We start from the raw sequence: 26645 nt of genomic DNA, 5'->3' as shown, positions 1-26645 counted from the left end.
GGAGGAAAAATGACCAAGTGGGAGACGTAATTTCTGCGGTAATTTTTAGTTAGCGGAAAAGCCAGGTCTGCACTTCCTTCACTGCCGTTCTTAAAAAACACAAGTGGGAAATGCCATGGAAGCCCAACTGGAAAATGGGCGCAAGGGAAGAGAGGGGGAGGAAGGGGCTGGAGAGGGTGCTCCCAGCAGGAGCCGGAAGCTGAAGGCTGGTTGGAGGCCGGTTCTCTGAAAGCCGTTCTCCAAACGCAGAGATCTTCAGATGCATACGTTCCCCCACTTCTAGGAGAGAGCACTGCAGCCATTTCCCATGGAGATAGAGGGAGACATTGGGGCAGAGAAGGGGAGAAGTCTGCAAAATAGTCGGGAACCACGTTCAAGGAGAAGACCATCCACTTGCTTATACAATAGCAGGGTAACAGAGAAGCACGTGCCAGGTAGGGATGGGGAGAAGCCACGAAGTTGACATAATGATAAACCGCCTATCAGAGAATGTCCGAGGAGGATTCCCATATGGAATCGAAGAGGCAGGTCAGGGGGAGAGCAGGGGCAAAACCCACAACTTTGGAAAACCATCGAAAAGTCGGTGAATTGGCCATTCAGAGAGCTCACCCATCAGCAAACTGATTTTCAGATCATTGGCTCAGGCAGCTTGACCTTGGCCTATTCCCCAAGGACAGAGAGGCAGAACTGGGAGGCAGAAAACAGCTGCAGGAAGAAGGCAAGAGCGAGCATCCCCTGTTGGGGTTGATGGCCTGCTTCTGTGAACCCACTGGACAATTTTTACTTGTTAGGACACTAGACGTGTCTGGACCTCACGGGGGGGGCCAAATGTTCCCTGAGACGTGGACACTGGTGGGCTCACGATGGGAAGGGCCAGACAGGACAGGCAGGCACAAAGGCTGGGGGCAGGGGGGTTCCAGGAAAGATGCCAGGTGAAACGGATATAAGACCAAGGGGAGCCCCCTGGGTCCCCCAAATGCACCTCAGTGACCCTGAGAATGAAGACATCCTAACTCAGGAGAGATGTCCCCCAGGATGAGGACAGTTTAAATGTTAATGGAATCCTTTTACACCAAGATCTTTACTTCCTGTCTCCCAGGTAACAAATCCGCCAAAGAACTCTTACCTCGGAAGTTGGGGTGGTAAGATCCATGGTGCCCAAGGTGCCATTTGCCTGTAGGAAAGCAAGAGAGAGACTTTCAGACGAACCCCCGTGGGGGCTCCCGGCACTTTTGGGGAGCTGATCACATACTCGGTTCTCCATCAGCGCTGCCCTTTCCCGAGGACAAGCAGAGAGAGGTTGCAAATGTGTGAAAGCCAGGCCTTGCTCTCAGGGACTGAGAGGAAGTCCACAGGGAGACAGGGAGCGAGCAAGGATGAGTCAGGATCTGTGCACGAACGCACACAGTGAAAAGGAAGACAAGCCTTTCGGGGGGGCGGGGGTGCAGGGACACAGAAGCCAGCAGCCTGAGCTCCTGCCCCTCTAAGAGCGTTCAGTACCCACAGCAACCCCACGTCGCCCGCTGCACCTGCTCTACCCTCCCGTGCCAGGGCCCCTGCTGAGGCTCTGAGGACAGGCGCACACTCCAGACAGCCTCGGAGACGGCCTGGTTGTCTCTCGGCTTCATCACACTCCTCTCTGACCACCATCAGCGGCCTGCGCAAGAGACCACCTCCCCACCTCACCCCTGCTGCTGCACCCACCGGTGCAGGGACACTCACCTGGACAGCAAAGGAGGAAGCTCAAATATGCGCCTCGCTCTGTAAATGCGTTCTTTGGGGGAGAAGGACGGGGCGATGTGTGGCAAAGGCTCCGACCATGTTTGAGCTTTCTGGCCTGCTGATTCCGCTCTGGGGAGCAGGGACCCCCAGGAAACCACCCACGAGGCAAGGGGCAGAGAATGCGGTACATAGATCTAAACAGCGGCCGCACCGAACAACAACGCGTGGGGGAAAGAACGAAACGGGCACCCGCAGGACTGTGGCTGCGGCAAGTTATTTTACACGGGCTCGATGAAATGCTACCAATCTCTCTTTCAGAGACAAATGCATGTAGCAAAAGGTAATGATCAGGGAATCTAGGTAACGGGTACAGGGGTGTCTGTTCTTCCCTTTTTTGCAACTGCTCTGTAGATTTGGGGAAAAAATGTAATATAAAGTACAGGGAAATGGATTAAGCACTATGTGGAAGGCTTGGATGAAGCATGGCATGAAAATCCAAAATTAAATTAATATGTTTAAGCTATTTCTAAGGTTATTAAAATTCTAAGAAATAGATAAAATTGTATTACATTGACATTTAAAATAAGGGGCACCTGGGTGGCTCAGTCGGTTAAGAGTCTGACCTCAGTTCAGGTCATGATCTTGTGGTTTGTGGGTTCGAGCCCCCGCATCGGGGTCACAGTGAGGAGCCTGCTTGGTACGCGCTCTCTCTCTCAAAAAACAAATATAAATTTAAAGATCTTTAAAAGAAAAAAAGGGGTCACCTGGGTGGCTCAGTAGGTTAAGCGTCTGACTTCGGCTCGGGCCATGATCTCACGGTTCATGGGTTCGAGCCCTGCGGTCGGGCTCTGTGCTGACAGCTCAGAGCCTGGAGCCTGCTCCAGATTCTTCCTCTGCCCCTCTCCCACTCATACGCTATCCCTCTCTCTCAAAAAATAAATAAATAAACATTAAAACGATCATTAAATAGGGGAGAGGGGAAAATGGGTGATGGGCACTGAGGAAGGCCCTTGCTGGGATGAGCACTGGGTGTTGAATGTCAGCCAATTTGCCAATCAATTATATTAAAAAAAGCAAGAATCAAAAAACAAAAAAATAATTTAAAATATATTTTTAAAATGTTAAGAAAAAGAAATATAAAATAAGAGGAAGGGGTTAGGAGACCTAGTGGTATGTATACAACATGACCCTAAACCAAAGTTAGCAGCAAAGTGTGGGTGGCTGTGCAAATGCTCCTGAGATTCCGGCGGTGGGTTTTTCACTTTTCCCGCAAGCATGCTTATAGGAAATTCATAATCACAACACATGGATGTGGCCGAATATCCTCTCTCTAACATGCAAAAGGCGGGTTGACTGGGCAAGGAAGAGGCAGACAGCTGAACCATTAATGTGTAATCTGTTGTTCACTCGGAGTTCAAAGGCATGAAGAGGGAAGGGCAAGTGAGAGCAAACGCAGCTCAGGAAGGGCCCAGCCCCCTGCTGCAGCAGGAGACTTTGGAGTCCCAGGGCCAAACCTTTCCAGGCTGTGAGCATGACTGGGATGCATGTGATGGGGCCAGTAAGGATACTCAGCCCATCGTGGGAGCTTCACAGTAATTATACCAGTGGGATATGGGAGGGAAGGGATGGAAAAGGAGGGATCTTAATTTGTATCTCCTCCCACTGGGGCTTGCCCGCCTGGGACAATGAACGCCACACTCCAGTCTGATCTTCCGTAAGAGTATGCGGGGCTCCTGGATCCAGAGAAGGTGGGGCTGACACCAGAAACCAGAGCCTCCCACAGGTTAACACGGGAGCTCCAGGCATCAGTAACACCCCCACAGGGACAGTGGCCGCCATCTTGTTTGTTGGGAAGAAACCCTCCCTTGCCACTTCATGTATGAAGGCAGGCAGGAATCCCAGTGGACCCAGCTCTTGGAAAGTCAGAATAACAAGCACAGGCAGCCTGAGGATGCTGCTGGGCCTGCTGTTTTGTCTTGGCCTCTGGAGGGAAGACGAGCAGGCAAGCAAAGCATCAGAGCGAGGCTGGGCGGACACACTGTCTAGATGCACTGGCTGCTGGTGGGCAGCACTGATCAGGTCTCTCCACCTGTCTGAAGGTCAATTCCCTAACATCCATCATGGGAGAAATGATCATCTCAGAAGGCATCTCCATACCCTGATGCAAAGAAAAACTTGGCCCGGTACCTGCCGTGTAACAAACGTTGAGGAAGAGGTGCCTACAGAAATTTAAGAAGAAAGGAAGCCGTTGGATGGCAGGGCCGACACTGCTGTTTGCCTCCCATTCACTCGTGCCCCCACCTGTCCTGCTAACAGAACTCGGTCCTGTTCTAGGAATCAGACACCTGTGGTCAAATCCAAGTCCGTCATTATAATCCTAACCCCAGTTTTCCCAGCCTTCCTTGCAGGGAAGCGTGGCCACAGAAATCCACTGATAAGACTTAAGTGCATTTCTTTTTTTTTTTTTTTTTTTTAATTTATTTCTAGGAGAGAGAGAGAGACAGCATGAGCAGGGGAGGGTCAGAGAGAGAGGGAGACACAGATTCTGAAATAGGCTCCAGGCTCTGAGCTGGCAGTCAGCACAGAGCCCGACGCGGGGCTCGAACCCACGAACCGCGAGATCATGACCTAAGCGAAAGTCGGACGCTTAACCGACTAAGCCACCCAGGCGCCCCAAGACTTAAGTGCATTTCTGCCTGTAGGGAGAGGGAGTGTCTGAGAAAAGATTTGCCTTCCTGGCAGAGGTGAATACAGGAGGCCCGCATGTCCTCCTCTCTGTTTGTCCTTCCTTGAGGCCAAATTATGGTGCATGGTACTGAGCAGCTCTGTTGCAACCAAGAGGCAACAAACATGAAGACAAAAGAGCAGAAAACACAGAAATGGTTTCCTCGAACGGCCCAGCCAATGAAAGCATCGCTCACCTCTATGCTTGTTACAATAGGAAGAAAACAGCCGTAGAGACGGTCGAGTCCCCTGTGTGGTCTTTTCAATTACTTTGAGCTGAAAGTTTTCCTAACGTCTACAGCACGAAGTACACAAAAAGCAGACATGAACAGAAGAGGTAGCAGCAGATTGGGGCTACCCAAACACAAAGCAGGCACCCCATAAATGCTGTGGGAGATGGGGGTCCCCAGAGCAGAGCTCCGGCGTTACCTATCATCCCGGTGATGTAGCCATCTTGCCGCAGCACCTCGGCCAAGGTGGTCTCGTTGAGTGGAAGACCCCCCACGGAAGTGACCGCAAAGTTGTGCGTGACTCCATTGCGAAGGCCAAGCCGTCCGGTGAGCAGGGAGGCCCTGGAGGGTGAGCAGGTGGAGGCAGCTGCGTGGAAATCCACAAACCTGCACAGAAAGAAAGGCGATCAGGGTCCCTCTATCCACAGAAATCCAGACTAAGAGAAACTCCATTCCCACCCAGTTCCCAGGATCCCAGTGCTGGGAAAAGCTTGAAGATCACCCAGTGAAGGGACACATGAAGCTCAGAGAGGTAACGCAACTAATTCGAGGTCGCACAGCTAAGTCTAATTGGTTTCATCCAGAATATTTAGTGGATCCTGTTTATCCAAAGATTCCATATTTTGCAACCATCCACTCACCAACATCTATTTGTATCTCTACAATCCATACTCGTGGCTCTTAAGCAGTCGCTCCCGGACATTCCAAGATGTCACAAAATGTTGTGTTTTCCAACCTGCACATCCCTAGCTGAGGCTGAAGAAGGCGGTCTTCTTGGTTTGGCTCTCATACTGCAAGCAAATGCCTTCCTTTCCACAGTCTACTAAGTGCTAAAGCTTTTGCATTTTTGTGCTTTCTGTTGGTGATTTTGCTGTTTAATCTGGTCCCCAAGCATAGGACTGAAGGGCTGCCTACCGCTCCTCAGTGCAAAGAGGCTGTGATGTGCGTCATGGAGAAAATACAAGTGTTAGATAAGCTTCATTCAGGAATGAGTTATAGTGCCGTTGGCCATGAGCTCCATGTTCATGAATCAAAAACTATATTAAATGAGATGTCTTTAAACAAAAACACATGTAAAAGAAGGTTCTGTAGTGATCTGTTGACAAAAATGTAACCAGAGACTCACAGGAATCTAACTCTGTAGATGCCCTAGAAGCAATGGGTCAGTATTCTGTGATGCAATGTTCCCGGTGACTTTATAGAATAACTACAGCCAGTGACAAGAATTGGCTATATCTGCTACACATTACCGGACACCCAGCCTTTTTTTAGACACTGTGGAGAAATATAAAAGAAGTCTAGCCGTCTTCCTTCCCTCAAGGAATGTGATTAAACTTAATGCCGCCACTGACCACGTGTGTCTCCTGACGGGATTATATGAAGTGATACTATCAAGGGTTCTCCTCAAAGCGCATTGATCCTGAATCTAATCAGACCTCTAGACCTAATCTCCAGGTTACAGGAAATAGAGCTGATGGAAAAATTAAATGACACCACAAGGAAAGAGTCTAACAATCCATTTGACAGCATTCAACATTCTACCACAACTGGTGACATGCTTCAAAAAGTCAATACCCAAGCGAAAAATGGCATAGTGGGGGAGATTTCTCTACTAAAGGACACTGAAGAGACAGCCCAGATGTAATAACGTGATCCTTGGTTGGATTTCAGTGCACATGTGCCCACAGCACATCTGGAGGCTAATTAGGGAAACTTGATAGGAGCTGGCTACATGGGGAGACCGTCGTCCATTTTCTGGATTTCAGCCGCGTAGAGGAATGCTTTTGTTCTCTTCTTCCCGTTGTGTTGGCATATAACACTGTATTCATCGAAGGTGTATGATATAATGATTTGACACATGTATATACTGGGACTCGCTCCCACAAGAAATTTGGTGAGCAGCAGTCATTTCACACAGAGCTACCATTTTTTTTCTTGTGATGAGAATTTTTAAGATCTGCTCTCTTAGCAACGTTCAAACATACGGTAAGTGCAGTGCTGCCAATTCTAGTCACCAGGCTGCGTGTTCCATGCCGAGAGCTTACTTATCTTGTGACTGGAAGCTTGTGCCTTTGGATCCCCTTCACCCTTTTCCCCCATCCCCACCCCTGGCAACCACCAATCTGTTCTCTGCATCTGGAAGTTTGGGTGTTTTTGGATTCCACATATAAGGGACATCATATGATATTTGTCTTTCTCTGTCTGACTCCTTTTACCTAGCATGATGTCTACAAAGTCCACCTATGTTGTTGAATCGGCAGATTTCCTTTTTTTTATTGCTGAATAATCTTTCATTGTCTATTACATAATAAAGTAGACATTTTTTATTACATTTAGAATATGTTTTTATTCCATTCAGAAAGTTTTTAGGGGCTCACTTGGTTAAGCTCGGTTAAGTATCGGACTCTTTGATTTTGGTTCAGGTCATAATCTCACGGTTCAGGAGACTGAGCCCTATGTCTGGGCTCTATGCTGACAGTGAAGAGCTTGCTTGGGAGTCTCTCTGTCTCCCTCTGTCTCTGACCCTCCCCGACTTGCACAAGCATGCATACACCTGTGCGCGTTCTCTCTCAAAGTAAACTTAAAAAAAAGAAAGTTTTTATTCCATTAAGAATGCTTTTATTCTTTTTTTTTCTGGAGAGAGACAGAGACAGAGAGACAGAGCATGAGCAGCGGAGGGGCAGAGAGAGAGGGAGACACAGAATCGGAAGCAGGCTCCAGGCTCTGAGCTGTCAGCACAGAGCCAGATGCAAGGCTTGAACTCTAGACTGTGAGATCATGACCTGAGCCAAAGTCGGATGCTTAACTGACTGAGCCGCTCAGGTGCCCCAAAAATGTTTTTATTCTTAAGAAATGCATGCTACAATGTTTATAATAAAAGAGCATAATTACCCTTCAAATGACTCAAAAAAAAAAAAACCCCACCTTATTTAGAGATAGAGCAAGGGCAAATACAAATGGCAACATGCTAATAACAGTCGAGTATACTGGTATTTATCAGACTGTCCTTTTCATTTTCCTTTATGTTGGAGATTTTTAATATTAAAACTTAATAATGAATATTTAATGTGAAAAGTCTCCAAAGGATGACAGTCTGGAGTCTAGAATGAGCAGGATGGGTGGCCAGGCTAGCCGGGTGGGCAGGGAGGACAGGCGGCTTAGAGAACGGGTGGGCACCTCAGAACCACGTGTGTCCGGGCTGCCCGAGCCCGGTGGGCAAACTCAGCCATCCTGGGCAGAACGAAGGCCGAGGTCCTGGCGGGCATAAGAGACTGGCCCACAGGCACCAGGTCAGCAGAGCAAAGCCGGGCTCAGTGCCTCTCCCTCCTCTCCACATATGACCCGTCCTCACCCAGTGGCTGGGAAGGGGGAGGGGGTCTCTAAAGTGCTCCTCAGACCACTGCTTAATACTCTAAAATGATCGCCTGCTGCGCTCTGAAAGCCCGCTCCCCCACAATCCACCCTTGGGGCCTCTCCTTCCCCCCACCTCGCCCTCGGGCACCAGCACAGGGGCTTCTGGGTCTTTTTTCAGATCTGCAGAGTGCCAGCTTCTTCCCAAGGTCGCCTGCCCCCGGCATCTCTCCCAGACCTTTGCACGGCCTTTCCTCCCCGTTCCATGTCCCTGCGAGGGGGCCTTGGCTGCCCTCTCATCAGGCACCCCGGGTGTGTACTTGGTAGCCCTGATCTCAACCCGAATTACTTGGTTTATTTTTAAATAAAAATAAACTTATTTATTTATTACTTGGTCCTTTCTTTCTGGGCCAACTTCCGTCCACGCAAGCCCCCTATCTCCGGCTCCTAAACCTGGGCTCTATAATACAGGGTGGAGGCGAGGAGGTAGGATGGGGACGGGGGAGAAGAGGGGAAAAGAAGGGTCTTTCCTTCCCAGCAACTTCATTGAAAATGTAGCCAAACCTTGGGGCGCTTGGGTGGCTCAGTTGGTTAAGTGCCGACTTCGGCTCAGAAAATGAACTTGAGATTCATGGGTTCGAGCCCCACGTCGGGCTCTGTGCTAACAGCTCAGAGCCTGAAGCCTGCTTCAGATTCTGTGTCTCCCTCTCTCTGCCCCTCCCCTGCTTGTGCTTTGTCTCTCTCTCTCAAAAATAAATATATGTTAAAAATTTTTTTAAAAAAGAAAATGTCACCAAACCTCAAAATAACCATTACTGGGAAGTGCGGGGTGGGGTGGCGTGTCACCAAAAGTGGCACCTTCCCAATAGTTTTAAAGATAACACGCTGACACGGAGTTTGCTTGCCTAAGTGTCATGCTGTGAAGTGTCATGAAGAGATGTGACATCGGGGAGCCCTGTGAAAGTGGGAGATGAGGTCACGGACAGCAGTCATGTTTAACTCCCCCACCTGCTGCAGAGCCTGGGTCACCACCTACGCCTGCACTTGAGCCTCAGGTCTCGGCCATAACCCCGCACCTGGACAGCAGCGGTCCCCAAGCCCCATGACAGCAGCTCTAGACTGGCACGGCCACTGGCCCAGGCAGTCCTCCTGCCCAGGGGCTTAGACCAGCCTGGGGACATTTCCTTATTTTCTGTGCCCTCACAGATACCAGCCTGGGGCAAGAAGATGAGGAAATGATACAAATCCCTGCTTCTCCAAGCAGGCAATTCTGTCAAAAGACAGGACCGAGAGGGTTAAAACACAGTGTTTAAAAGGGACTCCACCTGGAGCACCTCAGTGGCTCAGGGGAGGTGGAGAGGGTTGAACGTCATGACTTCAGGTCACGATCTCACAGTTTCTGAGTTCGAGCCTGGCATCAGGCTCTCCGCTGTGGGCGCAGAGCCTGCTTGGATCCTCTGTCCCTCTCTCTCTCTGCCCCTCCCATGCTTGTGTGCTCTCTCGCTTAAAAATAAATAAAACATATAAAAATAAACAAAGGGATCCCACATGCACCTCTCTCCCCCTACCTGGACCAGCCGTGCTAAAAAGAAAGCCCTACGAGTCTATAATGTTTTCACGTCCCTTGTCCCTCGCAGATGCCCTCCTGAGATACCGCCAGCCTGGTTACAGTGAGCAGGGCCCTGAACACCCTGCCCTTCACCATGACCTTGGCATTTGCAGAGGTGATGGCCCTAAAGGGCAATGAGGTCTGCAACCCCGTCGGCAACATGGTGGTTTCCTCTTTTCTTGTTTCTTTCCTTTTTTCTCCTTCTTTTTAAAAATATGACACTCAAGCCCAGGGGCTCCTCGGGGCTCACTCTGTTAAGTTTCCCACTCTTGGTTTCGGCTCACGTCAGGATCTCACAGCTCATGGGATCGAGCCCCAAGTCAGGCTCTCTGCTGTCAGCGAGGAGCCTGCTTTGGATCCTCTGTCCCCTCCTCTGCCCCAGCTCCCCTTGGTCTCTCCCTCTTTCTCAAAAATAAATAAACATTGGGGCACCTGGGTGGCTCGGTGGGTTAAGCATCCAACTTCAGCTCAGGTCATGATCTCATGATTTGTGGGTTCGAGCCCACGTTGGGCTCTGTGCTAACAGCTCAAGAATCGTGCCTGGTCCCCCAGACCCAGGGTGAGGGAGGCTTCAGATTCTGTGTCTCCCTCTCTCTCTGCCCCTCCCCTGCCTACACTCTGTCTCTGTCTCCCAAAAATAAAAAAACATTAAAAACTTCTAAATAAACATCATATATGTAAATATGTATTATATGTTATATATATATATATAACATATAATATATGTGTGTGTGTGTATATATATATATATATATATATACTGCCCCAAATAAGTAAATCCACAGAGACAGAAAATAGGGGCTGGAGGGAAGGGGGGGATGGGGAGAACTTGCTTCCTCAGTATGGGGTTTCCTTTCAGGATGACAGAAATAGCTGAAACTGGTCAGAGGGAATAGTTGTACAATATTATAGAAGGTGCTAAACATCACTTTGAAATGGTTCATTGTATGTCATGCAAATTGCACTTCAATTAAAAAAAAACCTGATGGGGCGCCTGGGTGGCTTAGTCGGTTAAGCGTCCGACTTTCGCTCAGGTCATGATCTTGCGGTTCGTGGGTTCGAGCCCCGCGTCAGGCTCTGTGCTGACAGCTCAGAGCCTGTAGCCTGTTTCAGAGTCTGTCACTCCCTCTCTCTCTCTGACCCTCCCCTGCTCACGCTGTCTCTCTCTCTCTCTCTCTCCTAGAAATAAATAAAATAAATTTAAAAAAAAAAAAAAAAAAAAAACCTGAGCAGGCCACGGTTCCGGGAACTGGTGCTTCTGGAAAGAACAGTCCTCCGCCGGGCTCCCTCGCTCCAGGCACCTTCCGCCCACTCCCCTGGTTCCCACAGAACTCCCCCAGGAGGTGGGGTAATTCCCTAACACCGCGTCTCAAGGCAACGAATGGCACAAAAGGGACAACATCGGGGAGCGGTGACACAGCACTGGAAGATTCTAGAAGTGCAGGCCCAGTCCTGCAGCCACTCTAGGGGCCGGGCTGTGGGACACCTTCCTCTGACAGAATGAGGGCACGGAAGGCATGGGCCCCCACACGCACCGTTGGCTCCACGGGCGCTAAGCGAGGCGTCTACCTCCAGGCCTCAGGGAGCCCAGGAGGAAGCGTCTGCAATCTCTGCAATCTCCCCGGAGGTGAGCATTTCCAAAGCCCCGCCTTCAAAGCACCCCCACCTGCCAGACATACCGGGAGACAGAGGCCCCAAATGTTGGGGGCAGACGGTAACTCCTACCCTGAGAACCAAGTCCCACCTTGCAGACCACACTGTTGCTCCCAAGACAAACGTTCATCTCTATCCAGCCTGTTCCGCCCTCCTGCTCCCCCTGAGATCCGGTCTCGGGACCCTCCTGGCCCACAGTCCTAACTGCCCCTCGACATAATCTTGACTCCCCACAGCAAATACTTGCAAAGCACTTCCTGTAATCCAGGCACTTTACATACTCGGAGTCAAGAGCGTCTGTTGCCCATGGATCCCTTCTGGGTTGAATCTGCACCTTCTAGAAGTCTGTACAGGCTGGCCCAAGCCTGCGGCCATCATCTCGTTACCACAGCAGAACCAGCTGCACAATTTGCAGGCTCCTGTGCAAAGGAAGACGAGGGGGCCCTTGTTCAAAACGGGCTAAGCGTTTCAAGATGGCGGTGACAGAGCTTGAAAGCGAGAGAGGGAAAGCAGGGAGCCCGGTGTGGCTGCACAGGACACCAGTCCATAAAGCTGGCCCTTCCGTCTGGAACCCCAGTCCCCTCTGGGGTCGCTGGACTTCCCAGAGCAAGACAAGAAAAGCCCACTGGGCTCGGGCCCCAGACATCGCTCCCATGTGCTACACGGTGGTTTGGTTTGTCAGTCTCTGCAAGTTTATCCACTTCTGCTTTAGATTTGTCCCCGCACACCTGCTCTCTCCTTCTGGGCGTCCCTATCTCAGTAAACAGCACCACCTTCCACTCAGCTATTTCATCCAAAGGAGTCATCCTGGTCCCTCTCGTCTCCTCCCCCTCCACAGCCAAACTACTAGCACGTTCTTCAAAGGGCTCCTTCCAACTATCTCCAGGATCTATCCACTTCTCTCCACCTACCTGCTAACATTCTAGTCCAAGCTACTATCATCTTGCACCCAGACCACTACCATCGTCCGGATTGTCTTCCCCAGGGCCACCATGTTGTATAACCCCAGGGGGTGCCATTCACGCTTCCGGCCGGAGTTGAGCAGGGCACAACCTGCCCAGCTGTATGCGGCAACCCTGCTCCCCACTTCCATTCCTGCCCTCCATTCTCCCTCCCCGCCCCCTTTCCCATGGGGCAGCTGAAGACATCTCAAAAACTGTTCACCGGCAAACATCAGTTCCTGGCTGGAAACCCTCTCATGGGTTCTCACTGGAGTCGAAGTAGATCCAAGGTCATTTTCATGGTCTGCAGGGCCTCCGTCAGAGCTGCCCAGCCTGGAGCTGGAGCACACAGAAAGGGCCACATGGGCTACAGGTTTTCCAAGATGGGGCTCCTCTCAGCCCCAGGGGCAGCCCGCTGGGGCCCCGGGGCAACTGGAGTAGTTTTACCCCAGCTGCGCACACCATTCCAGGGAGAGCAGTCTCCTGGGAGCACATGGAGACATGGAGACAGCCCGTGGGGCAGGGTGCCCGGCTCGTCCCCTCCAACCGCCACGATCGGTGGAGTTCAGCCAACCACAGCAGAGCTTGCTGGCGGAGCGCAGGGGGGAACCCATCGTCCTTTCCAGCAGGTAGCTCGCACTTGAGCAGAGCGTCAAGACACGTGGAGGAGAGGGCAGAATGAGGCGGGCCCCATCTGGAAGTACAAAGAAGGTGCCGCGGGAGGCAGAGGGATAGGGACAGGAAGGATAAACATGTGGACAAACAAGGCTGGGTTAAACCCCCTCCTTCTGGCGTGGGACCAGACAGGTAATGTAATCCAGGCCTCAGTATCTTCCTCTGCAAAATGGGCGTCACACACCTACGTCACCAGCTCGGTTGAGGGATTCAGTGGGATGATGTGCACAAATCACGCAGCAGAGCTCCAGGTAGAGAGGAGGCTTTTAAAAACTCGGGGTAGTCGAGGTAGTTGGTGTCATCATTCGCTAAATGGGGAGAAAGAGAGCACCCCGGGTACGCGGGACAGCAGGTGAGCAGGGCACCGGTGGGTGGGACTCGGGGGGGGCGTGACACTCGGCTGTTGTTGGTACCGTGCAGGCATCCTATTCACTGCCACGGGTATGTCACACATCACCTTGGCCTCACCGTGCCCAGGACCAAGCTCGGAGTCCTTCCTCCAAGACCCCGCGTCCGCCTCCCTCCCAGTAAACCCCTTAGAGTCTCTCTGCCCCTTCCCTCCTCTTTCAGCAACGCCCATTCCAAACGATGCCACCCAAGACCAATACGGCTGTTGTTCCTCACCCGAACTACTTCAGCGACCTTCCAAGATGCCAGGCTCGCTCTCTCCAGCCCATGCCAGCCTGTCAGCGGTCACGCCGTCCCTGGACCCCAAGTCTCCAGTGACTTCCTTCCGTGTGCCCACCACAAATCCGTCTCAACCCACCTCTTCAGCCTTCGGGGTCATGGTTGCTTGATGCGGGTTGAAGTGTGTCCCCCCCCCAAAAGACACACTGAAGTTCTAACCTCCATCCCCCAGAAGGTGACCTTATTAGACAATTACATTGAGGATGTAAGTAGCTAAGGTGAGATCATGCTGGATTAGGGTGAGTCCTTAACCTCACGTGCCTGGTATCCTTGTAAGAGGAGAGAGACCGAGAGGAAGGTGACACATGGAGACAGACACACAGAGGGCAGGTGGTCACGTGGGTACAAAGGCAAGGGTTGGAGCTCTTACCACAGGCTGAGGAAAGCCCGGGGCTACCAGACGGTGGAGGAGGCAAGGAAGGAAATTACCCTCGAACGTTCTACCGCACCTTTGTTTTTCCCTTCCAGCCTCCAGAACTGTGAGAGAACACACTCCTGTTGCTTTCTTTTTTTAATTTAATTTTTTAAATGCCTATTCATTTTTTGAGAGAGAAAGGGAGAGCGTGAGCAGGGGAGGGGCAGAGAGAGAGGTGGGCAGAGGATCCAAAGCAGGCTCCGTGCCAACAGCTGTGAGCCCTGTGTGGGGCTCAAACTCCCAAACCTCGAGATCATGACCTGAGACGAAGTTGGACACTTAACCAACTGACCTATCCAGGCGCCCCAAATTCCTGTTGTTTTAAGCCATTTGGTGTGTCTTGGTTAAGGCAGCTCCAGGACGTGAAAACACCCTACGAAGCCCCAGAACGTCCGGCACCCCTCCCTCCCTCACATCCCCCTCGCGCCTCTCCAGCTTAGCACCTTGACTCTCTACACCTCAGCCCAAGGAGCTTGACCCTTCTTCCTGCCCTTCCACACTCCTACCTATCCTCCACGAGCTAGCAGTGGCGCCATCTTGCCCCCCCCACCTCCCGCCACCCCCTGAAGGATGAGACTGGACTCTGACTTCCAGAGCCCGTGAAACTTCCTTGCAACCTTTTCGTGTCTGAGTGTAGATGTTCATCCGAGTGTCTGCGCTGGACTAGCATGGCCAGCAGGTGTGTTCCACCGATCCACACCTTCTCCACCCACCCCTTCCACTTGACTCCTATGCTCATGCCCTCCCCCTGCCCCACACCCATCCACCCCAACGTAGGCACAAGACTCTGCCGTGAGCTCAGCGGAGTAGCACCACCTCTCATTCTCAAGGACCATGACCCAGGCAGGGCTAGTCAGGATCCAACCTGGAACTTTCTGAACCAGACAGCCAGGAACAGCTCTCTCGTTCCCTTTGAACCTCAGGCCATGAGAATGGAGGGCAAGGGCCACATCTCCCATCCTACAGAGGAGCCTGGAAAAATCTACCAGTGGGCTCAGAGCCCTGGCACAAGACAGAATCTCTGGAGACATAAGCCGATGAACAAAAGCTACGCCCCTTATGTGCTTGGCCTGGCTGAGCGGGGTTGCTGCCGCTTACGACCAGAGTCCTGGCTATCATGGTGCAGGTGTAACAGGATAGAAGCCCAGAACATTCCAAGGAGAAGCATGAAGCCCTGCCCTCTAGTCGCCCACAGTTCATTACAGGAGGTGGATAATCCCAGCGAGTGAGAGAGCTCTGTCAACACTAAGCACAGGATGTTCCCGAAGCACCCAAGGAGGGCGTACACATGTGCCAGGGAAGCGAGCGCATCTCTAAAGAAGCCACCCGTAAGCTGAGGCTTAAAGTATAAATAGGCATTAACTCTGTTTATGTGTGTCTTATCATAATAAAAAATAGCTGTGATTGCCACTCTAATCATATCACATATCACATATATCACATATATTAGTTCAAATCACTAGGATTCCGGGGCGCCTGGGTGGCTCAGTTGGTTAAGTGTCCGACTTCAGCTCAGGTCATGATCTCACAGTTCGTGGGTTCAAGCCCTGCGTCGGGCTCTGTGCTAACAGCTAGCTCAAAGCCTGGAGGCTGCTTCGGATTCTGTGTCTCCCTCTCTCTCTCTGACCCTCCCCTGCTCATGCTGTCTCTCTCTCTCAGAAATAATTAAAACATTAATCACTAGGATTAAATAAAACATTTAATCACTAGGATTCCTTCACCATTTTACAGATAAGGGAGGTGAGGCAGAGAGAGTTTAAGCAGTTTTCCCAAGACCATACTGCTGGTGGAGGCACCTTGCTCTGTCCAGTCACCATCCTGTATGGAAGACTGTAGACCCCTATATTCAGGAAATAACAGAGCTCGAACTTGAACCCAGGCCTCCCCCCGCCCCCTCCCAATCCCATGCTCTTTCTATTCCCTATCCATCTGAGACAAGGGTGGCTGGAGCTGAGCCAATCCAGAGGTTGGTAGGGAAAATCCAGAGGGAGTTACCTTTAGCTACGTGACTAGTCCTGGGCTAGGGAGCTCCCACGACTCACCCTCGGTGGTGCCGCCCCATGAGCCTGACTCATACCCACACAAACCATGTGAGCCTAAGAGAGACATCGGAATGCCATCTCCCAACTGACTGCCAGGGATGTACGCAGGAATTAAAGCATCATGTGGTCAACAAGTGTTCTTGTGCATGAATTACAGAGGAAATCAGAACCCAAAGTTTGTCTGCTGAGTGTGGAGTTAAATAATACTAAGAGAATTCCAGTGGACTACGGAATACTCCTTCAGTTTGTTAAGCTTAGGGAATTTCTGTCCTCTGTAGACTGAAATTTCTCAATGGGTCCGGGAGGCACAGAGGGCTATTTGTTGGCCGCCATTTTCTTTTTCCCTGGCACTATGGACTGAATGTTTGTGTTGAGGCCCTAACCTCTAATATGACAGTATTTGGGTATTTGCAGGTCGGGGCATTGGGTGGTAAGTGGGTTTAGATGAGGACCTGAGGGTAGAGCCCCTGTGATAGGATTTGTTGGGAGCCATTCTGAGCCCACTAGTCGAGAAAACTCCTGGCGAGGTTAAAGCAAGTTTGCATGGTCTCTTGCTAATCAGATGACGACTGATATCCATCCCTACTTAATTATTTCTGCTTGAGCACTGACCCCCAAGGTACCTTGTTGATCAATATCGGGAGGGACCTGTCCCCTTATTCTGGCCCTGGTATGATGATTGCACCTTGTGAAGGAACTTATTGTGGGAACTTCTTTTGATTATGGGAACAGACATCGTGTCTCCAGCAGGTCCTGTTTCCCTCCATACTTTCCCTTGAGCTATGAACAGGCTAATGACCCTTACTTATAAAAGATTGACCTTTACATGTACAATTCTGTTTCTACCATTGCATTAGTCCAGGATATTCATACAGCTCAACATGTAAATCAGCTAACCAAAAATGTCTCTCATGCCCTAGGTATCCAAGAAATCATAAAACTAGACACAAAGGTAAATGCCCTCGAAGAGGCTATTCTATGTATTGGAAATGAGCTAAACTCTTTAAAGGTATGGTTGGCTCTCCAGTGCCATAAAGAATATAACTGGAAAATCAAGTCTTGCCTGGAGACAAAGAGCCTAACTTAGAGAGAAGGAACAGATAAGGGCAGAAGATAAGTAGGTACATACACCTTTGCTAACTGATGGTGTATAGCAGCCCCTTCCCTAAGGCCTTTGTTCCACAAACCCCTTCTCTTCCTCTGGCAGCTGTGATGAGGATGGATAAGAGTATCTACAAACCTATGACTTAATCTTAGCGTTATTAAAATGTAGACAGCTTGTTATTTTCTTAGTGACTCAACCTCACTATATAATTGGGGTAGTTCTGCAAGAATACTTCTGTAAAACCTGTTTCTGTACATTTTCCAAAAACATCTTATCACAGAGAACTATCCATTGGAAACATTCCATTTCCTGATGCCATGTTAACATTTGACCTATAAATAAAGACACCAAAACCGGCAGGACGGAGATGCCTGCCTGGTGATCAGAAAGGATCTCGGGGCTCTCTCACTCTCTCTCTCGCCAACACCGTCCATCCTTCAGGGACCCCTGGACCTGCTGGGGCCGGCCTCCGACAAGGATTAGTGTCCTCACAAGAAGAGGAAGGTGCCTCTTCTGCTCTCTGGTACCTTCTTCTTCCTGTGAGGACACTAATCCTATCACAGGAGCTCTACCCTCAAGATCTCATCTAAACCCAGTTACCACCCAAAGAGGGTCCTCAGCAGAACCTGACCATGCTGGCCACCTGATCTCGGACTTCATAGCCTCCAGGACTGTGAAAAGTCATTCCTACCATTTAAGCCACCCAGTCTGTTGTACTTGTTACGTAGCCTGACTGACCAGTACACGTGGGCAGAGCCAGAAACACATTGTCTAAATGCTCCCCCACCTGCCTGTCTTCAACAACTATGCTTGGGATGGTCTCTCCTTGAACATGCAACACCACGCTCGTGGGGAACAGCTATAGCGCATTTCTACAGCAACTATAACTCCAAGTACACCCCTCCCCGCAGACTGTGGGTTCTGTAAGGACAGGGTTAGAGCTGCAAGTCCAGCCCCAAGCCGGGTGCCCTGGTGCCATGGAGCCACTCCAGCAAAATCTGGCGAGTGAGCAGGCAAAACTGGAAGACGTCACCTGACTGGAAACAATACGTTCATCCATTTTTCACAAAATCCCTTAAGCTGCTGCTTTTTAGGGTTCAATCCTTTCCTTGCCTTGTGTTAAAGCTCACAGCTCAACTCTCAGAAACAGTCTTATCTCCGTTCTTTCCGAGTCTTTGGCTCTAGAGCACTGACCATACCCTTGCCTCCCCAGCCCTCCCCCCCCCCCACCCAAAAGAGCCAAAAACATCCCAGGTGGCCCAATGCACTGACCTGCACGTCACCTTTCCCCTCTCCCAGCCTCTGTCTCCATGTGGCAGAGACTAATTAATAAGCGATAAAATGGTCTTGCTATTTGGAAAGCCTCTTTTGTTTTTCCCCAAATCTCTCTGGGCAGGCTCAGGCCAGTTCACCAACAGGGGTCCTAATTAAAGTCTGAAAATACATTGTAAAGGAAAGCTGGAAATACAGCGCCAGACATTACAGCAGCCTGTTAACAGGAAAATCAACGCAAATTAAGACACAGCCAGACAGAAGCCAAAGCAACTTGCCATGGCATAAATTATGTGTATTAGAATCAGAAAACGTTAGCGCTGGAAACACGGCCACGAAAGCCCTGGAGAGACAGAACATTGTGAAGTTAAGCGTGTCCAGCCTTCATTTGTGAGGAATTTAAGCTAGATGATGAGGCCTTCTATGGTAACGCTCTAGACCACCGTGTGCCTGGAATAAAGGCTATCTTTGCTCCATTCATAATTTAAAGTCGTGGAGGCAGAAATAAGTTTTAAAAATTATTTGCTGGGGCCTTTGTGCGTAGAGGGATGGGGCGGGAGGTGAGACCTGGAAAAACACCAGCACAGCTCGGCCTCCACGTGGCCTTCAGCGCTCAGAAAGTCATCAGGTGGGGTCCCTGGGGTAATGGATATGCAGGCCCTTTGTAAACTATGAGCTAATGTGACAGCAAAGAGTAAACTTGGTGTGTTTTGTTTACTCTTCCACCCACCCATCCATCCATCCTTCCTTCCATCCACCCATCCATCCATCCATCCATCCATCCATCCATCCATCTATCCATCCATCCATATCCTTTCTTCCTTCCTTCCCTCCTTCCATCCTTCCTTCCTTCCTTCCTTCCTTCCTTCCTTCCTTCCTTCCATCCATCCAACCATGCTTCCATCCATCCACTCATACTCTTGTTCTTTTCAAAAACATGTTCCCAACAGCTGAGCTTGGTATGACCCTTGCCAATTTCCTCCTTTCCTCCACATTCTTGGTGTGGCTCTGTGCATGTTCATGCACAAGGAGGGACACACACAAGGCTGGCATCTCATGCCTCCTAGATTGGGCACTTCTCCCCACTGTCATAACCCTGGGCTGTGCCAGCCTGGAGGTGACTGCAATCTGCCACCTGGCTTCCCAGCTGCCAGTGTGGACTACTCCCTAGTAAGCTGGAGCAATCCACCTCAAATGCAGGCTGAGGACCACAGTCCGCAGGGCCCCCACTGCCTCCAGGACCAAGTCCGAGCACTTGAACATGCATAGGAGGCCCTTCACCAGTGGCCTTGTCCATTGGTCCAGCCTCACACTCCCTGCCCAGCCACTGGAATGGCAGCCTCAGGAGAGCAAGGGCTTCTCGTTGTTTGGACCATGGATGCGTTCCCAGCACTGAGGACAGTGCCTGGGGGTGCGGGTGGGGGTGCCTCCAGGAATATCTGCCCAGTGAAAGGGTACCTTTCAGTGCTGAGCCTTTGCTCATGTTTTCCCCTCTGCCTACAGCACACTTTCCTCCCCCTTCATCTGGCTAATTCCTACCAGGGTCTCAAAAGTGACACCCTTTCTCAAGTACCTCTTGGCTTCCCTCTGGAGAAATGGCCCCTCTCTTCCTGCAGCCCTCAGAACTGTCTTTAACATGCTTCTAGCTCTGGGCTCTCGCATCCAAAAGGCAAGAAGCCCCAGCATGGATCGTTTTCATTCTTGACTGTCACCAAGGGATAAGTAATGCACTAATTCCATCCCAGAGGATTCGAATTCAGGTCCATTCAGTCCAGGTTATTAAAGTCCTGGGGCAAGGGATGGGGTTCCTGCTCACAGCACATTTCCTTTCTGTATTCTGAAACTTTTTAAAAATAATTTTTAAAGTTTATTTATTGTGAGAGAGAGAGAGAGAGAGAGAGAGGCAGGGTGGGGTAGAGAGAGAGGGAAAGAGAGAGAGAATCCCAAGCAGGCTCTGCACTGTCAGCGCAGAGCCCCATGCAGGGCTCAAACTCATGAACCTGGAGACCATGACCTGAGCTGAAATCAAGTGTCGGACACTTGACTGACTGAACCACCCAAGAGCCCCACCCCCACCTTCTGTATTCTAAAGGCTGCTTTTCTTGTCTTATTCCCCACCAGGTCGGAAGCCCCTTAGGACACAGCTGGCTGGGCTCTTCCAGAATTTGTCGCATAACCTGATCTAGGCAGAGATTCCTTGTCAAATGACTGTGGTTGGGAGACTTAAAAGGAGAAAGAGTCATAACCGCTGGACAGGCAATTTTGAACTTGCAGTTGGCACCAAGGCCACACTGGTTAATATTTCAGTGGCCTTCCTCTAAGACTGGGTGCCATCTAGAAGATGGTGTCCCTGCATGTCCCCATCTGTTAAACAGAGCCGTGGGGCTCAACCCTGCAGGACCGGTCTTGGCCTTCACCTTGGCCCAGCGGGTAGGTGGACATTGCACGATTTTATGTCCATTGGACCTACCTACCCAAGGGCAAAGATGTAAAATTATCTGTCTCGTGATGCTGATCAAGTTTCTCGAAGTTGATGGTGAAGGTCATAGGTCAAAAGGCTGTCTTCCTCAACGCAGAGTCTGAACTACTGTTTGGGAGATGGAGATAACGCTGGAAGGAGATCGCACGGTGGGGATGGAATCTTCCTCTCACTAACAAAGTCTCCCCCAGAATGCTCTTTCTGGCCAAGCTCCACGAAGACCTCATTACCATCCCCTGCAGCCGTGCGTGCCAGCCTCGCTCTCGGCTTCCCTGAAATTGCTGCCAAACCCGAAAAGCAGCAGGATCTCTGGGAAACAAAAAACAAAACAAAACAAAAACAAACAAACACCTGAGACATCACAGGGTGGATGAATGTTTGCAAAAAGCCAATGTGAGAACAGAAATCACACAAGGTGTTTGACTAAGCTGACAGATCAATCCATTCCTCGCCCAGGCCCTTTCTAGAAACAGATGGAAGCCCCTGGGAGCCCCTGACCCTCCAGTGGTGAATATTGATCTTGGACTCCTAGCTCAGCCACTGCCTGTCCTCAGCAGCAGCACTGAGTCAACTCAGGTGACACTGGGGGCAGAGAAGCAGGAAGGGAAGGAATCAGGTGCTAGAGTAACGTACCACAGGTCAATTTGCACGAGTGAATATACGCACAGTACTCTGTCAACCTCGCTTCGGAGCCAGCCCAGGAGACCCTCTAAGTGAGCGGTCGATATCTGGGTTTTGCTGGCTGGTCCCACTCCCCACCAAGAGACCCATGGGTCAGGACCGCGCAGGTGCTCAAACCCCAGTCTGGACACCCTAAGCCACTGCCGGAATCCAGTCACCAGCCAGGAGATGGATGCAAGTTTCCCCTCCCTCTCAGAATTATCAAGAAATAGTTGCTGGTTCATCAGAAGGTGAAGCCAGCACTGGCCTTCCTTGGGCATGTGGCGGACAAGACCCATGCTAGTGTTGCATGATCAAGGTTATTCATGGGGTTCTCATAGTGATTTCAACAATTCAACTTATTTTCAGAGTTAACTCTCTGTCAGAAGAGCTGGAAGAGATGCCGATGAAATACATTTTTTATCTCCTTGTTATTTAAAAAAAAACTTTTTTTAATGTTTGATTTATTTCTGAGAGAGAGAGAGAGAGAGAGCAGGGGAGGAACAGAGAGAAAGGGAGACACAGAATCTGAAGCAGGCTCCAGGCTCTGAGCTAGCTGTCAGCACAGAGCCCGACACGGGGCTTGAACCCACAAACCGTGAGATCATGACCTGAGCCAAAGTTGGACGTTTAACCGACTGAGCCACCCAGGTGTCCCACTTTATTTTTTAATTTTTTTAATGTTTTATTTATTTCTGTTTTATCTCCTTTTTAGTGTGAGTGATTCCTTCCTCTAGCCCACCGGGCAATGCAAGTTGCCTTGGGCTCCCTTTTTCTAGTTGTTTGAAAAGCTTGGGGTGCCTGAGTGGCTCAGTCAGTTAAGTGTCCAACTTCAGCTCAGGTCATGATCTCACCACTCATGAGTTTGAGCCCCGTGTCAGGTTCTGTGCTGACAGCCAGCTCAGAGCCTGGAGCCTGCTTCAGATTCTGTATCCCGCTCTCTCTGACCCTCCCCTGCTCACGCTCCCTCTCTCTCTCTCCCTCAGAAATAAATCAAACATTAAAAAAATTTTTTTAAAAGAAAAAGAAAAGAAAAGCTTAAGTGTTAGCTGATTACTAAGTCCCTGGCCTTTTCATTTGAATTCCAACATTTCAATCTTCCCTGGGTTATCTTATCGTTGTTAAACTTTCAAATGTTCAACAGTACGGCTCGGCTCCGATTTGCACAGGACAGTGACAAAGCACCCAGCCCACCAGGTCAAGGGCAAAGGCATTGTCTGTGTAACCTACTGACAGGTGTTGGGGGCCCAGCCGCCTCACAGTGCACACGCGGGCTGTCATTGAACACTAGGGAGCCCCAGACAGCAATGTCCTCTGATAGAGAGACATTCGCTGCTTTCTGGTGACTTTCATTATATCTTTTTTCACAATAAATTATTTACCATTGTTTTTAACATGGTGGATTTGCAAACTAGATAATCCACCCCCACCTGTTAGCGACTAAAAGAGTACAAACACTTCACTTCTCTCTGGGCCTCAGTTTCCCCCTATGTGATTTGTGATGAGGATACTCTTTCACCTGAGCTACCATGAAGGAGATAGTTCTGTTATAAACCTGACTGACGGTGGGCTTTCAGGCCATGATCCGTCACCTACCTCTCTGTAAATGGAAGTTAGGAAATCTGCAAAGGAAGCAAAATTGAGGCCCTAACAGTTCTGCCTTTCTTCCCCCAAGGAATCTTTTCATTCTACAGCAATGATGACATAACAGTCACGCTGTGAATGGTAGCCAACCTGTCCACAAATTTGGCAAATTGCATCTCCCATAACCAAGTGAGGGGAAAAAAACCCACCTACTACTGGTGTGTGCTGGCAGGGAAAGGTTAGGGAGACATTTAAGTGTTGCCTGGGGGACTGGGTCTAGGAATGAACAGAATCAAGCAGATCCCCGGAGGACAGCCACGTTGGGGCAACTGGCTTGACCCTGACTTCCTCACCTGTGAAAAAAGAGAAACATCAGGGGGTGGCCAGCATTAAACGAGGGGATGCCCAGAGCCTGGCGCCCTGCATTTGCTCAGGTTAGCTATGACTACAGCTGCTGCGTTTGACTCAACTACAGATGTGGGCTCAGTGTATATGGTCCACGAAGAGATTAACAGGGACTTATTTGTCTCTGGGACCCACTCCTCCTTCCACAATTTGTCATTTAGACCTTTCACTATGCAGAGTAGCCAATTCACATCGACAATTCAAATGGATATTATTTCTAATGCCAATACCAAAAATAACCATAGTTAACATCTGTCTATCATGTGCCAGGCTCTATGCTGACTGCCTACCTGGATTACTGAATTTAATCCCTACACCATCCTATAAAGGTGGGTGTTAACATTGTCCCCATTAACAGAAGGGGAAAGGGGCACCTGGGTGGCTCAGTTGGTTAAGCGTCCGACTTCGGCTCAGGTCATGATCTCACGGTTCGTGGGTTCAAGCCCCACGTCGGGCTCTGTGGAGCCTGCTTCAGATTCTGTGTCTCCCTCTCTCTCTGACCCTCCCTTGCTCTCTCTCTCTCTCTTTCTCCTCCTCTCTCTCAAAAATAATAAAACATTTTTTAAAATTAAAAAAAAAAAAAAAACAAAACACAGAAGAGGAAAGCAAAGCTCCGAAGGTCCAGAGTCATACAGATGGAAAGTGGTAGAGTCAGGATTTGAACCCAAGCCATCTGGCTCCAGAGTATGACTCCTTCCCTTCCTTCCCTTCCCTCCCCTCCCCTCCCCCTCATCTTCCCTCTGCCCTCCTTTTTCTTTTCTTTTCTTTTTTTTTTTTTTTTAATGTTTTATTTATTTCTAGGAGAGAGAGAGAGAGACAGCGTGAGCAGGGGAGGGTCAGAGAGAGAGGGAGTCACAGAATCTGAAGCAGGCTCCAGGCTCTGAGCTGGCAGTCAGCACAGAGCCCGACACGGGGCTCGAACCCACGAACCGTGAGATCATGACCTAAGCGAAAGTCGGATGCTTAACCGACTAAGCCACCCAGGCTCCCCTCTTTTTTTTTTTTTTTTTTTTTGAGAGAGAGCGCAAGCAGGGGAGAGGGGCAGAGAGAGACAGAGAATCCCAGTCTCCACACCCAGTGTAGAGTCCAACACGGGGTTCCATCCCAATCCTCTGACCACAAGATCATGACCGGAGCTGAAATCAAGAGTCAGATGCCCTCAGACCCCGACTTCTTAAGCAGATGTTCAGTCTTCCAAGCAACAATCTCTTATCGAAAACCTGCTACATTGCAGACTATGTCAGGAGCAGAGGTAAACATATATATACAGCAGACCTCATTGCTCTGGATAGAAGAGCATCCTCTCCCACCCCCCAAATTTCACATCAATCTAGAACTTTGAGAATATGACCTTATGTGGAAACAGGGCCTTTCCAGATGTAATCAAGCTGAGATGAGGTCATGCTGGATTAGGACGGGCCTGAGAACCAGTGGCTGGTGGCCTCGTAAGACAAAGCGGGTGTAGACACACACATGGGGAGAGCGCCACACAATAGTGGAGGCAGGGAAAGAAGGGATGTAACCACAAACCAAGGAGGCCAAGGATCTCCCGCAGCCACCAGAAGTGAGGAGAGACGCATGGAACCGATGCCCCCACCCCCCCTCCCCAGAGCTTCCAGAAGGAACCAGCCCTGTCGCCACCTTGACTCGGGACTTCTAGCCTTCTGAGCTGTGAGGAAGTAAACGTGAGTGGCCTTCAGCCCCCCAGTGGATAGTGATTTGTTGTGGGAGTCCTAAGGCAGCAACACCCTAAGAAAAAGAGACTTTCTCTGGTCACCCGTAGACCCTGTTTGGCAATAGTCATGGTTCCCCACTGGCCATGAGTAGGCAGGGGGAGAAGCCAGTGATGAATCAATCCGCCGCCTCACAGGAAGCTTGCTTTCCTGTCAACAAGGCACAGACAGAAAAGCCGTCCCTGTCGGGCCAGAGGGCGGTCTGCCCGGCCCCTGTCGCAAGCCCCAAATGGGAGAATATTTTCATAAAGGGAGGAAAAAAATAAGAGCGCCCACCGAAGCGTGTTTGCATCTGGTTTCTGCTCAGGATGACGGCGTGCGGGTGGGGACAGCTCATAAGGAGAATGACGAGGCCTCAGAAACCTCGGTTTAACTAAGGGGCCAGATATTTCCCCACAAACCCACTAAAAGCAGAAGCTCTTATGGATTTAGCAATCTGGTTCCCTTTGAAATCTGGTAAATGCTATGGATTAAATCTCTCTCCAGAAAAAAAAAATTCCAACACGCAAAATTTGGGGTGACATTTCAAGGTATCTTGAACTTTTTAAAAAAATTTTTTAATGTTTATTTATTTTTGAGAGAGAGACAGAGAAAGGGAGAAAACACAAGAGGGGGAGGGGCAGAGAGAGAGGGAGACAGAATCCAAAGCAGGCTCCAGGCTCCTAGCTGTCAGCACAAAGCCTAACACGGGGCTCGAACCCACGATCCTTGAGATCATGACTTGAGCCGAAGTCGGATGCTTAACCAACGAAGCCATCCAGGTTCTCCAGTATCTTGCACTTCTAAAGCCCATGCAGTGGTGAACAGTTATTTATAAATTGCCTACTATGCACCAGGCACTATGCTCTGTGCTGGGAATAGCAGAGCAGAAGAACACACAAGGCATTTTTCTTCTTGAAGGCCAGCGCTAGCAGGGGGGGTGGTGTGGATGAATGTCCTGTGGCTGCCACAACAAATTACCAGAAACCAGAGGCTGAAAATGACAGAAATGTGTTCTGTCACGGGTCAAGAGGCTGGAAGTCTGAAACCAAGATGGAGGCTCGGAAAGAGAGCCTGTCCTGTGTCCCCCTCCTGGCTTCTTGTGGTTGCCACCGACCCCTGGCATTCGTGGCTTGCAGACCCAAACCCCTATTCCCTGCCTGTGTCTTCACACCACCTCTTCTGGGTGTCTGTCTGTGTCCTCTCTTCTTCCTGCAAGGACTTAAGTCTTTGGATTTGGGACCCAGCCTCACTGGAGGGGGGTGTCATTAAGACCCATAATAAATTACATTTGCAAAGTCCCTGTTTCCAAATGAGGTCATGTTCTGAGGTTCCAGGTGGACGTGACTGGGGGCGGCACGCTCTTCAACCCAACTCGG

The 26645-nt window shown here is 50.2% G+C and overlaps 1 protein-coding gene across 5 annotated transcripts in view; it reads right to left on the bottom strand.

Annotated features, from left to right (window-relative positions):
* Positions 1 to 26645, bottom strand: part of ARSG (arylsulfatase G) — an 86255-nt gene that overhangs the window by 41456 nt on the left and 18154 nt on the right. For 4 of the 5 annotated variants that reach the window (XM_039229780.1, XM_039229783.1, XM_039229781.1 and 1 more), the window contains 2 exons: positions 4876 to 5063; positions 1127 to 1174 (listed from right to left, as the gene is read on the bottom strand). In XM_039229780.1, the coding sequence (XP_039085711.1) occupies positions 1127 to 1174; positions 4876 to 5063 (236 nt within the window). Of the gene's footprint in view, positions 1 to 1126; positions 1175 to 4875; positions 5064 to 5317; positions 5357 to 26645 lie in introns of those variants that run through there. The other variant, XM_039229784.1, reaches the window with a different exon arrangement.

This window comes from Hyaena hyaena, unplaced genomic scaffold (assembly GCF_003009895.1).
Source record: "Hyaena hyaena isolate Hyena2069 unplaced genomic scaffold, ASM300989v1 scaffold_39, whole genome shotgun sequence".
In the NCBI taxonomy this organism is placed as follows: Eukaryota; Metazoa; Chordata; class Mammalia; order Carnivora; family Hyaenidae; genus Hyaena; species Hyaena hyaena.
The sequence above is the reverse complement of the archived record's forward strand: the minus strand, read 5'-3'. Positions and strand labels throughout refer to the sequence as shown.